The sequence below is a fragment of the Notamacropus eugenii genome, chromosome 6 (assembly GCF_028372415.1).
Source record: "Notamacropus eugenii isolate mMacEug1 chromosome 6, mMacEug1.pri_v2, whole genome shotgun sequence".
In the NCBI taxonomy this organism is placed as follows: Eukaryota; Metazoa; Chordata; class Mammalia; order Diprotodontia; family Macropodidae; genus Notamacropus; species Notamacropus eugenii.
Genome location: NC_092877.1, coordinates 46,728,886 through 46,742,221, shown reverse-complemented (window position 1 = coordinate 46,742,221; position 13,336 = coordinate 46,728,886). Strand labels below are relative to the sequence as shown.

At 47.9% G+C, this 13,336-nt stretch overlaps 2 protein-coding genes across 10 annotated transcripts; one reads left to right on the top strand and one right to left on the bottom strand.

Annotated features, from left to right (window-relative positions):
* Window positions 1-36: 36 nt before the first annotated feature.
* On the bottom strand, window positions 37-4,291 carry WDR54 (WD repeat domain 54). Of its 7 annotated transcripts, none has more exons than XM_072619858.1 (11): window positions 4,185-4,273; window positions 3,891-4,027; window positions 3,032-3,493; window positions 2,812-2,874; window positions 2,584-2,650; window positions 2,421-2,474; window positions 2,124-2,251; window positions 972-1,072; window positions 719-881; window positions 469-590; window positions 37-342 (listed from the first exon to the last, which is right to left on the bottom strand). In XM_072619858.1, exons 3-10 carry the CDS (start codon window positions 3,251-3,253, stop codon window positions 498-500), a joined length of 891 nt encoding a protein of 296 aa, XP_072475959.1. In that variant the 5' UTR covers window positions 3,254-3,493; window positions 3,891-4,027; window positions 4,185-4,273; the 3' UTR covers window positions 37-342; window positions 469-497. The 7 variants fall into 7 exon arrangements, with proteins under 7 accessions (XP_072475959.1, XP_072475955.1, XP_072475958.1 ...); XM_072619854.1 differs by having other exon boundaries at window positions 469-543; XM_072619857.1 differs by having other exon boundaries at window positions 3,032-3,295.
* Window positions 4,292-4,304: 13 nt separating this feature from the next.
* On the top strand, window positions 4,305-8,527 carry C6H2orf81 (chromosome 6 C2orf81 homolog). 3 transcript variants are annotated; one of them, XM_072619841.1, is made up of 4 exons: window positions 4,305-4,428; window positions 4,841-5,062; window positions 5,454-5,684; window positions 5,893-8,527. In XM_072619841.1, exons 1-4 carry the CDS (start codon window positions 4,411-4,413, stop codon window positions 7,261-7,263), a joined length of 1,842 nt encoding a protein of 613 aa, XP_072475942.1. In that variant the 5' UTR covers window positions 4,305-4,410; the 3' UTR covers window positions 7,264-8,527. The 3 variants fall into 3 exon arrangements, with proteins under 3 accessions (XP_072475942.1, XP_072475943.1, XP_072475944.1); XM_072619842.1 differs by having other exon boundaries at window positions 4,332-4,423; XM_072619843.1 differs by having other exon boundaries at window positions 4,392-4,545.
* Window positions 8,528-13,336: the final 4,809 nt, after the last annotated feature.

Below are 13,336 nucleotides of genomic sequence, written 5' to 3'. Positions count from 1 at the left end.
GTAGTTAACTCTTTTAAAAAAACAGACAGAGAGGGATTGGGGGTCCTGCCATAGCTTTATATACAACAGTGGGAGGTACTGCTTCACAAATGTCAAATGAGAGGGTAAAGCCCTCAGTATAAGCAGGCTCAGAACCTGGGGGAAGCTCTCGGTTCCCTCTTCCCATCTCAGGCAGATGTCAGGTAGCCCTGTCCCCTTCTCCTCCTCTCCTCACACACAGCTGTATCTCAGGATCTCCGCCAGATCATAGCCAGTCACAGCAAAGGACGAGCCCATGGGATCACAGAATCGGGCCCCACACACCTGAGTGTCCGTCACACATTCCGCATGGCAGTGTTCTGTCTGGGGGAGGGGAAAGGAGGGTTAGGGCTCTACCCTTGGCGGGAAGAGAGGGCTTGTGTGCTCTCTATGGGGCCCCAAGTGCCAGGATCATTCCCCATTGTGACACTCCCTGGGCTTGATACAGACCTCAATGCAGCCACTGTCTGAATTTCTGCTTAGCTTCCAGATATGCACAAAGGAGTCTTCAGCCCCGGAGAGCAGCTGTAGAAGGGAAATGGGGCTAAGGGGCTGACAGGAAAAACTTCAGTCTGCACACAGGGAGAATAATCCTGAGGTGAACCCCAGGCAAATGCCTCCATCAAGGGTCCCTGCTGAGAGTCCTAGAAGGAGGTTCCCACACGTAGTCACCAACACTATGGGGCCTGGGTCAACTCACCTTGCCCGCCTCAGGTGCCAAGTCAAGGGCGCTGATACCACGGGCATGGGCATTGATCTGGACATGCAGGGCCCCCGAGCTGGCTTCATAGATGCGGATCTGCCCATCCCCATAACCAGCAGCTACAGTGCCTTGCCACAACTGGACTGAAGGGCAGGGAGTCCTGGGGAGATAGAGGACGTTGGGCCAGCCTTCCCAGAGCTCACCTCCCATCTAAACCCAGACCCACCTCCCTTTTTTGAGCCTTCCATACCCAAATCCTGAGATTCGGGTCAGCAGCTTAAATTCTGGCCCTGACTTCCAGACACACAGAAGGCCCGAGTCATCAGCTGTCACCACATCAGCTACACAGTCCTGAGGGAGGAGAAGCAGTAAGGCAACTCCCAAGGCCACCTCCCATTCGAAGGGTAGGGGAAAGTGTCAACCACTGACTGCTGGTCCAGTGGGTTCTGGAGGTGGGAAGAGGTAGGCACAGCAGGATTGATATCCAACCTTCTGGATACATTGCTTTCCCAGCCAGACTCACAGCAGCAATACCTACCTTTAGAACCAGAATTGTACTAGAGGCTCTTAACCCCTGGAAGGTGAGTGTCACTGTCCCTTCTGGCAAGTAACACTGAGGCCCAGAGGAAGAAAAGGACCTAAGAGTCCTCTGGGATGAGAACCCAGATTTCCTGAATTGCAGACAATCAACTTAAAACAGAGCTTTCCCCCATCCTCAACCTGAGGCGGGCTCTACTCGCCAGGTACTGTGGGGGAGACAGGAAAAGTCTAAGCCAAAGTTTCCAAACCTCCCAGTTAAGAACCCCTGGTCTATATTGGGAGAAAGAGGTCACAGGACAACACAATTAGATGCTAAGTTGCAGGATGTTGACAATAAGTGAAAAACAGCTATTTCTGGGAGAAATTGTATAAACTGCCTTATTAGTAAATGTGAATTCTCATGGGATGGCTGGATGAGAGGTGGGGCATGAACGAGGCCATCACCCTTCAACGGCAAGGTTGGAGAAGTGAGAGAAAAGACCACAGAATGACAGCATTAGAAGACTTGGACCCTGACCAGATGGGGCACTCTACAGAAGGGGCAGCAGAGAGCCAGCCTGACACTGGACCTGCCCAAGGTGCCACCGCCACGAGCTGTTCAGCTGGAAGCTGAGTCCAGCTTTGCTAAGGCCAGCTCATCATGGAGGGAAATATGGCCTAGCACAGAGGATGCTACATGTAGAGTGAGCGAGGCCTGGGTTCATATCCCAGTTTAGATGTTTACTGGCTGAGCCTGAGCTCCCTCCTGTGCTTGCTTACTCATCTGTAAAAAGAGGAGGTTACACTCATCATCCCCCCAAGTTCGTCCCAGCTCTAAATCTACAGCCAAGGGATCTTCCCTCCCTACGGAATGGTCCCTTACCTGGCCCTGAGCAGGTTCAGCTGCAATATCCATGATTGGCACCCTGTGCTCATCCAGCTCCTCGCTCAGCACAATGTTGGGACCTTTGGCTGGGACATCAAACACCAGGACCCGGCCAGACCATGTCCCTGGGGCCAGGGACACAATGCACCTCTGTGAATGTCTCCAACCATGTTTCTCACCCTCCCCCCTGGCCTCCCCTACCACTGAACTCACCAATGTGGCCCCTATATCCCTCCCTCCATACTCCTCCCTGGCCCAGACCCCTTACGCATCACCTCCCCACAGCCGCCTCACCTACACAGATGTAGTGGCCGCTGGCAGCAATTCCTCGGGCAAACAGGGCCTGAGCTGAGATAGCAAGGTCATCAGTAGCCACCCAGAAGTTCCGTCGGTGCCCCTCTCTCTTCCTTCCAGTTCTCCACCTAAACCACCCAGCCTACCTCCTGCCCCGCAGTACCTGGGGGGGCATCACCCGTGTCCAGGGCATGCCAGTAGACCATGACAGAACCATCTGACTCATATATCTGGAGTGGGGGAACCAGAGAAGTGGAACTATGTTGTGTAAACAGGGACTAGATGAAGCTATGTCTTTTGGGGATGTCAGCTAGCCCCATTTAGAGTCAGTCACAGGGACCGGAGGGAGGAGGGGGACGTGGAAGGGAGGCATGTCCCTTTTCTGGTTCACCTGTATGCCTCTCTGTGAAGTCAACACCAGTAGCACCCGGAAAGGCAGGACACACCAGTAGGCCTGAGGAGATACCAAAGGAAATGCTCACAACGCAGGGGACACTCACTCACCACTGGGGGCTTAGAGGCATGGGCAGGAATCCTAAGAGCATCAGGACCCCCTGGAAGGCCCCTCCCTCCCTCGGGAGGGAGCGGCTTCTCTGGGTCTGAGGACTCACCTGTGTGATGAGGGGGAAGCTCAGGCCAGCCCCCTCTTTAGCCCGCAGCTGCCGCTGGGACACAGGGAGGCCATCGGAGGCTGCGCTGAGCAGCTGGACGCTGGGCCCATGGACCAATGCAAACTGGGTCAGCCCCGGGGCCGGCAGGGGCAGCACGCAAAGATTGTTGTACAGGGCGGCTGGGCAGGACCGGGTGGGGACGGGCCGTTCCCTGCGGTACATCCTGTGGCTGGCAGAGACCCTGGGCTTGGAGGGCAGCTGGGACTGGCGGTACGGAAGGTTTTAGCGAAAACACGCAAGTGTGAGAGGCAGGGAAATGCGCTGGGCAGCGGAGAGTGGACGTGGGGTGGGGGGGGTTGGCATTTCTATACAGCACCTACTCCATGCCAGGCACTGCCCACGATCCTCACAGCGACCCTGGGGGTGGGTGCCGCTATGATCCCCATCGTACAGCTGAGGAAACTGAGGCAGACAGGGGCTAAGTGACTTGCCCAGGGTCACACAGCTAGTAACATCTGGGGCTGGATCTAAATGCTGGTCATCCTAGCACTAGGTCCAGGGTTCTGGTTACTGCACCACAAACCTGGGGGTGATGGGGCTGTCTAGGGGAGACTAGCGCATGGAGATTGGGGGGGCCTAGGTTAGAAATGCGCCCAGGGGTCAAAGAGGGGTGCAGGAGGGTCAGCATGGATTGCTCCTTGGGGTAAGCGTTTGAAGGCCGGGCGGATGAACGAGCTCCAGGGCGGTGAGCGTCAGCAGAGGGGAGCCCAGGAGCGGGGCAGGGGGGAGGGGCGCCCAGGACCCGGGCGGGGGCGGGGGGAGGGGCGCGAGCTCGCGGAGGGACACCGCGAGTGCTCACACTTGCAGCAGTAGGCCCGCGGAGGGACACCGAGCTGAAGGGGCCCACGACGCCTCAGCACCGCGCTGGCGTGCCTCCGACACCCGGGGGTCGGGGCTTCACAGGAAGGCGGCGCGGCAGCGGGGGCCTGAGTCAAACTTGAGGAAGGGGAAGGGGGCGGAGGACAGATCAGGGCCCACCCCGCTCCCACCAGGGCCGGGCTGCTTCCTCGCCTCCCCTGGCCGGGGTACACATCGCACCCGGACCTCCCCGCTACCCCCGCCCCCGCCCCCTGGCCGCGGCACCGCGCCTCACTTGGCTTGTCAGTCCCTGCATCCGCCGCCGCCATGGAGACGACGTACAGCGCACCGCAGCGGCATTACGTCGCACGCTGAGAAGGGGCGTGTCTGCGCCTGGCACCGCCCACGGTTGCCCTGGTGACCGTTAGGCAGCGTCAGTGGGGGCGGAGTAGCGGAGGGGACTGAGGCTGAGGCCCTGAAGGGAAGCTCCAGCCCCCCCAGATTCCCGAGGCCTGTTATCCATGGCGCATGAAGGCACGGTGAGCTCCGCAGGGGGGAGTTGAAGAGCAGCCTAGGGCGTCCGGGGGGCCCCAGACCTTCTGCAGTCACAGAACGGGCCCCTCCCTGTCCAGGACCGACCTTGATGAGTATTACAAGTAATAATGCGGGGAGGTTACTGGAGATGATCCAGACCAACAATCCCTCCATGGATAAATGCGGGTGTCAGGGGGATTGCCCAAGGCTAACCAGGTGTGACGCAAAGCCGGGGTGAGGAGGTGGCCAGCATAGATTGGAGTGGTGACAGACCCTCCAAAAGGACCCCTCTGGTACCTACCCACTTGACAGGCTTGCGAGAACCAAAGGGGCCAGTAGGGATTACAAAGCTCTTCAGATATACCAGCTATGACTATGTCTATGATTACTAACGAGTAATCATTACTCTTCCTACAGAGAACCGGCAGAGACCGAGGGCAGGCCAGGGCCAAGGCCGAGAAGATTCGCCCCCCTACAGTACCTGTACCCCAGATAGAAATTGTGCCTGGCCGTCTAAACGAATCTGAATGGATCTCGCTTATGAGCATTGAGGAGGGTGAGGACGTGGTAGGGGATGTTCTGGCTGAACTGCTGGCTCGAGTGATGGATGCTGCCTTCAAGGTCTACCTGACCCAACAGGTGGGTGTCTGTTCTTTCTTCACCCAAGAGCAGGAATAATTATAATTGATATTTTTTTAATGATGTTTGCAGTTTCTAAAGTATTTCACATATGGCAAATGTCATTTGATTCTCACAGCAATCCCAGGAGGTAGGTTGGTAACAAGTATTGTTATCACCACTTTAGAAATAAGGAAATGGAGGCTCAGATCAAATGACTTGCCCCTTATCAAACATCTGTCATTCAGTAAATATTTTATTATGTTTATTATACAGCTAGGAAGTACTAGTATTTGAACCCAGGTCATTTGACTCCCAACTCTATTTTTTAAAACTATACTTCTACCCCTACCTCCTCAGTCTCCCAAGCCCAGTAATACTCTTTCTTCTGCCTCCCTTTATTCCCCCACAGTGCATCCCATTCACCATTAGCCAGGCCCGAGAAGCCATGTTGCAGATCACTGAATGGCGATTCCTTGCAAGGGATGAGGGTGAGACAGATGTGGCAGAAGACCCCACATGGGGGGAGGATGAAGAGCCTAGGGCCAGCACCACAGACACCTGGGCTCAAGGCTCTGTGCCTGTGCTGCATGCACCTTCCCCTGCTATTCTCCCAGGACTCGAATCCTCCTCCCAACTTGAGGTAATGCCTTCACCACCTTATCCCCCCTTAGTTTATAATCAATTCCAGAACTTCTCCAGCTTCCTCCCATCTAACCTTCTCCCCAAGTCACCACCCCAGATCCTGTCCCAATGGCTAAATCCCTTCCTAGACTACCTCTTTGATGATGTAAAAACAAATAGTCTAGATACCCCACAGCCTTGACTCTCCTGTTTCCTCCCCCTACCAGGGCACTGAGTGTGGGGAACAGCTCCCCTTGCTTCAGAAGACTTGGATTTCGGTCCCTGAGGATCAGAGCTTGTCTTTTTGGGAATCTCCTGAGTTAAGGCCCAGCCCAGGTCCCCCCCCAACACCAGAACCCTCTTCACATAGCCCCCAGCATTTTGTCTTGCCCCACCCTTGTCTAGATTCAGTCCCTCTCCTGAGCAATTATCCCTCTCTGGATATTTCTATATGGGAGAGTTCCCAGTTTTCTTTTGAAATGGCCAGTCCAGTGAGTCCCCATCCTTCTATAGATATGTCCTTATGGGGAAGTCCTCAGGCATCTCTAACGTCACAGCCTGGTTATATTCCATCTCTTTCACAGATCTCCCAACCCTCTTTCCATCACACTGGGGGTGGGGATAGCTCCAGCCAAATGGAGGAGACAGGTTTACCTTCCCCCTACTATCTCTCAGTGCCTCTTCCACCATTCCTGGCTAGTCCTCCATGGGGCCTCCCAAGAGTCCAGCCTGTCCCAGCCCCCATACCTTCCCTAAGTCCCTCATTGCTACCTGCTGCTTCTGCCAAGTTTATGCGTTTACAGCGGGGGCGGTCATACCTAGCATCAGGTCTGGTCTATGACAAGATGGGACGAATTATAGCCATGGATCCGCTGGATCCTACCCATCTGCCCCAGCACCAAATTCAGCCCCTGGCCAAAGTTGTGGTCCCAGAGGCAGAGGTCCACCCACTGGAGTGCTACAGGGAACAAAGGAAGCATGTAAAATATGGGAAAAGGTTCAAATTCCAGCTGCCTGGCCGCCACCGCACCATACCCCACTTCCATGGTGGTTTTCCTTTCCCCAGCCCAGGGCTTCCCTTCCCAGCCCCTGGCTTTGAGCTATCCCTCCAGAACCAGCAGTCCACTCCTCTGAAGCGGTGGTCTAGCATCCAGTGGCCTTGTGGATTAGAGGGGGAAACAGATCTGTTGCAGATGCAGCCACTGGGATCAGGTCTGATTCCAGGGATGGAGTCAGGACAGATGCCAAGGTCTGATCTGAGTATGCTTACTCACCATGGTCCAAAAGTCCTTCAAGCCACCTCCCAGCTGATATGGAAACCTTCCCAACTGCTGGACTCAATGAAGTTGAAGCCTCATGTGAGCCTCTGGAATCCAAGCAAAAACACACATCGAAGTGGTTGTATTCCTTCCCACATGGAGAGAGAACAGACCCCTGGTCCACTGCCTAAGGAGCCTTCTGAGCAGCGACCCATACAGACCCATGCACTTAACCCTCAGGTCACTGTGGCTCAGCTGCTGAAGGGCTCCCCACCCAAAGTTCGGGCCCTTCCCTCCTCCCAGGATACCCTCAGTACCACCCTCCCTGATGAGTCCTGAATGAAGAAGGGCTGTGAGTCTACCTTGGTATGCCACCCCACCCAGCCACACCCTGAAGCCCAAATCCCACTATGCCTGCTTCCCTACAATAAATATTTGTGGGGCCCTAAATGTTAGGCTGATGTATCCCTGACCACTGTTCCAATAATCCCTCCAAAAGAGGATCACTCTTTCATGTCCAAAGGCTCTCTAACAAAGACATTTTTCCCCACTCCCTGACTTTAGGTATCTTCCATTCAGATGGAAGAAACATTCCCTCCCTGCCAGGGATCCTCTAAATGAATTCTGGTACATAGGGCCTCTTCTCTCAGGGAGAAAGAATATTCCAAATTGGGATATATGGAGAGTATACTAGAAAACCTGTGTCCAAATGTGAATATTGGCAGGTACATTATTGTCAGGGATAAAGGATTTTTTAAAAAATCACTCCATCACACAATGTGCCAGTCCTGTGTGCTGTGAAATGATGGGTTCTGAAGGAGATACCCACCACTGCCTTTCCACACACAACCATGAGGAACCTGAAGACTGAGAGGAGAGAAAAACCCACATTCATAGGAGCTCCCCCAGACTGAGTCAGAGGTACCTCTAACATTGGGAAACCCTATTTCTGATAAGGAATCAAAGACTTAGTTGGAAAGTACCTCCAAGGCCATCCAGGCAAATCTATCAAGGCAAGAGTGCCCTTGACATCCCTGTTAGGGGATGGTGAAGGACATGCAGCTTTTACTTGAAAAGCTCTAGGGAAGGGAGAATCCACTGACTCATTCCACATCCAAGCAATGTTAAGAACTTTTTCCTTATCATCAAGCCAGAATCTGCCAAAGCAATTTTCACTAGTTGTTCATGGTTCTATCCCTTGGAGTCAAGGACAAGATTATGTGCTCTCCTATAATAGAAGTCTTCCAACACTTGAAAAATGATGAACTCTATTTCCTTCAACTATTCTTATATGGCATGAACTTTGCCATTCTGTGTTCTCTAGTACTGGATATGTTGTAGCTTAATAATGTGTTTTCTAATATGTAGCTCCCAGAACTGGACCGAAAACATGGTCTGACTAAGTCAAGTGGACTTTTGCTATGTATTCTAGACGCCAGGCCTCTCTGGGTAGTTTAGGGTTTCATTAGCTTTTCTGGTAGTCATGTTTTGCTGTTGACTTATCATGAGCTAGATCTGCTAAAATGCCTAGACCTTATACTAACTGTTGTCATATCTCCTGTACTATCTTGTACTCAGTTCTTTAAAAAATTTTTTTATTCTTCTTGGGTTTTTTTTTAGTTTTTTTCTAGTTATTTGCCAATCTACCACCACCATATTGAATCCTTCTTTGTGGAAAAGACAAACAGTTAAGCTAAACTTCACCACAAATCAATAGATATGATATTTTTCTCCTGTATTCCCCCTCTGTAGAGAGTTCTCTTTTTTAATATAGGTAATTTATTTGTTTTTAGTTTTCAGCACTCACTTCCATAAGATTTTGAATTTAAATTTTTCCCCCTGCCTCTCCCCCCTCCTCTTGGGCAATCTGATATGGACTCTACATGTACATTCATATTAAACATATTTTCACATTGGTCATGATGTAAAGAATTAGAACCAATGGGAGGAACCATGAGAAAGAAGAAACAAAACAAAAAGAGCAAATAGTCAGCTTCCTTCTGCATTCATACTTCAAAGTTCTTCCGTGTGTGTGGACAGCATTTTCCATCATGAGTCTTTTGGAGTTGTCTTAGATCCTTGCACTGCTGAGAAGAACTAAGTCTATCAAAGTCAGTCATCACACAATGTGGCTGTTACAGTGTGCAATGTTCTAGTTCTGCTCATTTCACTCAGCATCAGTTCATATACATCTTTCTAGGTTTTTCTGAAGACCGCTTGCTCATCATTCATAATAGCATAATAGTATTCCATTACATTTATATACCACAACTTGTTCAAACGTTCTCCAATTGATGGATATTCCCTCAATTTCCAATTCTTTGCCACCACACAAAAAAGCTGCTATATGTATTTTTGTACATGTGAGTCCTTTTCTCATTTTTATGAACTCTTTGGGATACAGACCTACTAGTGCTATTGCTGGATCAAAAGGTAAGCACAGTTTATAGCCCTTTGGGTATAATTTCAAATTGCTCCCCAGAATGGTTGAAGCAGTCCACAACTCTACCAACAACACATTAGTGTTCTAATTTTCCCACATCTCCAACATTTATCATTTTCCTGTTTTGTCACGTTAGCCAGTCTAATAGGTGTGATGTGGTACCTCAGAGTTGTTTTGATTTACAATTCTTTAATCCATAGTGATTTAGAACATTTTTTTCATATGACTATAGTTTTAATTTCTTCATCTGAAAACTGCTTGTTCATATCCTTTGACCATTTACTAATTGGGAAACAACTTGTAAGGAATTCTCCAAGACCAAGATTGTGGTAATTTGTTGGATTTTTTTTCATTCAGACTTAGGACTTTATGTTCATCATTATTAAGTCTCATCTTAATAGATTTGATCCATCATTCTAGCTGTGGAGATTGTTTTTTGACCCAGATTTGGATATCAAACTTGTCATGTCTACTCATGTTCCCAACTTGTGTCATTTGCATATTTGATCAACACAGTGCTCTGTACATAATAGAGGCATAATATCTCCCAAATCTATGTCAACATCCAAGACACTGATAATATTATATAGCACAGGGCCAAATACAGATGCCTGGAGCATTTCACTAGAGGCACCTCCCACTGACAGCCTTTCTATATCTACATTTTGTGCTCAGTCATTTAGCCAGTTCTGAAAGTCTCAGTGTATGATACGGAGCCTACCCACAACTCTCAGTTTTGTTACAAGAATAGTATGATATACTTTGTCAAATGCTTTGTTGAAATAAAGCATATTATACTATATGTATATTAAGTCTGAAGCATTCCCCTGATCTACTTGGTAAGGAAAAGGAATCATACCACATATATAAGTATTAGCAAGCAGATGTCAGGTCTACATATTAACTTAACTAGCTGTTTGGGATACAGAATGAGCACACATTCAAATTAAAAACAGTTAAGATCTTACATAATTACATTGTGCTCATATCTTCCGCTAACCACTTGCTCTGATTATAGAAAGGTGCTATAAAAGGAAAAAGCTTGGATATGATTTTAGAAGGATAAAACTAGTCCTTCAGGCCTAAGCCTGGCATAGAATGGCATAGAAGGGCATAGAATGACAATACATACAGGGCAGACTAAAACATCCTTAGCTCTGTTTGCCTAAAGGTAAGAGTCACAGTTGACAGCCAATCACATAGTAACAATTCTACTTCATAGCCAGATGCAGGAATAGCCAGGTGGAAAATATTCCTGTTTGAAAAGAAATAACACAATGGGGAAACTGAGCCAAAAGAATCTTACTTTCAGTATGCCAAGGTGGTTCTCTCAGCTTTTTCCCCAATACAGACCTCCAATTGTAACAGTTCAGGGTCACATTCCCTCTAAGTAGCTTGTGGCAAATCTCTAATGGGGGATTACTGACTTAATGATCAGTCAGCTGACTATACCTGAATTCAAAACCAAAGCTATCAGTTACAATCCCAAGAACTTTTACGTCAGATGGCACGTTTCACAAATCATGTCTTAGGGCTGGATACGATTGTTTTTACTCATGGAATTGCAATGAGCAATAAGAATTTATCAGGACTCACACACACCTAAGAGATTTCAAGTAGCATCCTTCATTTTTTTTTTCTGGTTTAATCCTGGTGGTGTAAAGATGATTGGAAATCACTTCTACAGTATAGCAGGGGGAGGAACCTGGGGCCTTGAGGCCATCTGTGGTCTTTTAGGTCCGTATGTGCAGCCCTTTAACTGAATCCAAACTTCACAGAACAAATCTCCTTAATAAAAGGATTTTTTTCTGTGAAACTCAGTCAAAAGGCCATACCCAAGGACCTAGAGGCCCATGTGTGGCCGTGAGGCTGAAGGTTCCCCACCCCATCCCTGTATAAATGAGTAAATTCTCAGTAACCCAATTTCATTGTTTAGGAATTCCACAACCCATAACATATTCTTTTCACAGAGCTTGCCCAAATGGTTTCTAGGAACCTGCAAGTTTACAAAGTAAGAGAAATCTTTTCTTTGTACATACAGTACTTACCAAATTTTCTCTTTCCCCCCTCATAATTTTTCCAGTCCTTACTGAGTCTCATCCCTCAGTAATGAACCTGACCAAAAGAATTTTTACTCAAAGCTATTGCAGCTCATCTATCTGGAAATTCTCAGGAAGGCTCAGGCTTGTCCCTCCTGTTCCCTTCAATAAGTTTCTCTTTTTGTAGGGAGGAAGCAAGACAATTCTTAAAATTAAAATTGAATATAATCTATTACAGAATTAGGTAGGAGTCTCATACTTTTCAGCCAAAATTTTCTATTTCAATTTCCAATTTCAAGATGCCAACTTAAAATTTATTTTTAAATTGATCAGTACTTTATAAGATTCCCTTAGTTAATTGTATGTTACTAAATTACTAAACAGTACTAAATAATAGATACTAAGTTACTAAATAGCAACTGTTTCTCTTTTACCCAGAAACCCTGTGGGTCTTCCCCTCCCAGTTTGATTTTTTTTTTTTATTAAAGGGGCCATCCCCTTGAGTAACTACTTAAAGAAGCTTATTCATTGAATGGGTGTATCTCAAAGTGAGAAAGTGCTAAAAACCTCAACCTGAAAAGGCCAGGGCCTCAAACTGCATCCTGGGCCATCTCCAGTCATCTTGATGAATATCAGGCAATTGGACGCAGATGACTCAGGAGAAGAAAGTGAGGTTGGTAACCTTGCACAGCTCCCCCTCACTCAAATCAAAGTCACTTAAGTAAGTCACTTCATCATCTGGATATCGTGGTTGTCTGAGAACAAAGGACAAACGCAACAGCCTGGATGTTCTGGTTAAACTCAATTACCTTTTGGTTGTTTCCTGGTTCACAAACCTTTTCTCTCTTTCATGAGCCAGGAAAGGGTTAGTAATCTAGGCAGGCAGTTTTCAAGTGGCAGGTGTAATTATTTTTTTTCTGAACCTTCACTGACAATCTCAATAATCAGTGACACCACCTTCTTCTCTAGTTGTAAAACAATCTGTCATTCTAGGTGTGATAGGAAATGCTCTTCCTCTAAAACAAATTCTAAAGTTCACCCAATTATTTGCTAGCATTTATTTCAACATAAAAGCATACAAACCACAATATAGGTCTGAGGGGGAAAGATTCTCCCTCCCCCAGCTTTTTTTCTTATCTGTCCTTTTACACTCCAGAATCTGGTCACATAGTTCAGGAATGTAAAGGCAGAGAAAGAATCTTTCTGAAAACTTCAGTTCACATTAGTTAACAAAAGATTTGCTGGCAGTTTTTTTCACATAAACTCCATACACACAATTACACTCTCTGAGAGATGAATATAGGCACAGAAAAACAGACCAATAATTGTCTTAGACAGTGGTCCCAATATGAAAAGTTACTTCTCCTTGCTTTTCTTACTAGATGTCTCCAGAAGCCGTGCTGTCTAACACACACGCACAAATATACACACAGCCTAAGAAATTATTACGCTTTTAAAATTGTACCTCTTGTTTTTGGCACATTCTGATCTGATACTTTATTAATCATATCCCAAATAGTCTTCACTTAGTTTTTCCTCTTTCCCTCTCCTCTGCCTCTGATCCAAACAGTCAGAAAGAGAGAGAGGAGGAGAGAAAACCAAACTTTTTTTACCTTATGATTCAAAGGGCAATTGCCATTTCAAAGTGTCTTTTAACAGGGTTGAGAGATCTCATCTTTGCCTAAGCTATAAATTTTCCAAGCAACACAAACAGCTTACGCAAACAGTTTACCCCACCCCACCTTCACTCCTTAGGCTCATGAAGCCTAATAAGGCACAAGTCAATGTTCATTTTCCCGGTGTCTGCATACTCATGGGGCTCAGGTCACCTCTCCCACATCCAGCTGGATGTGGGTAGCCAATGTGTGATTCCCTTCCAGCAGACATGCCACCTCTCTCTCAGGGTTGAGACTGGCCAGGATTCCCCCTG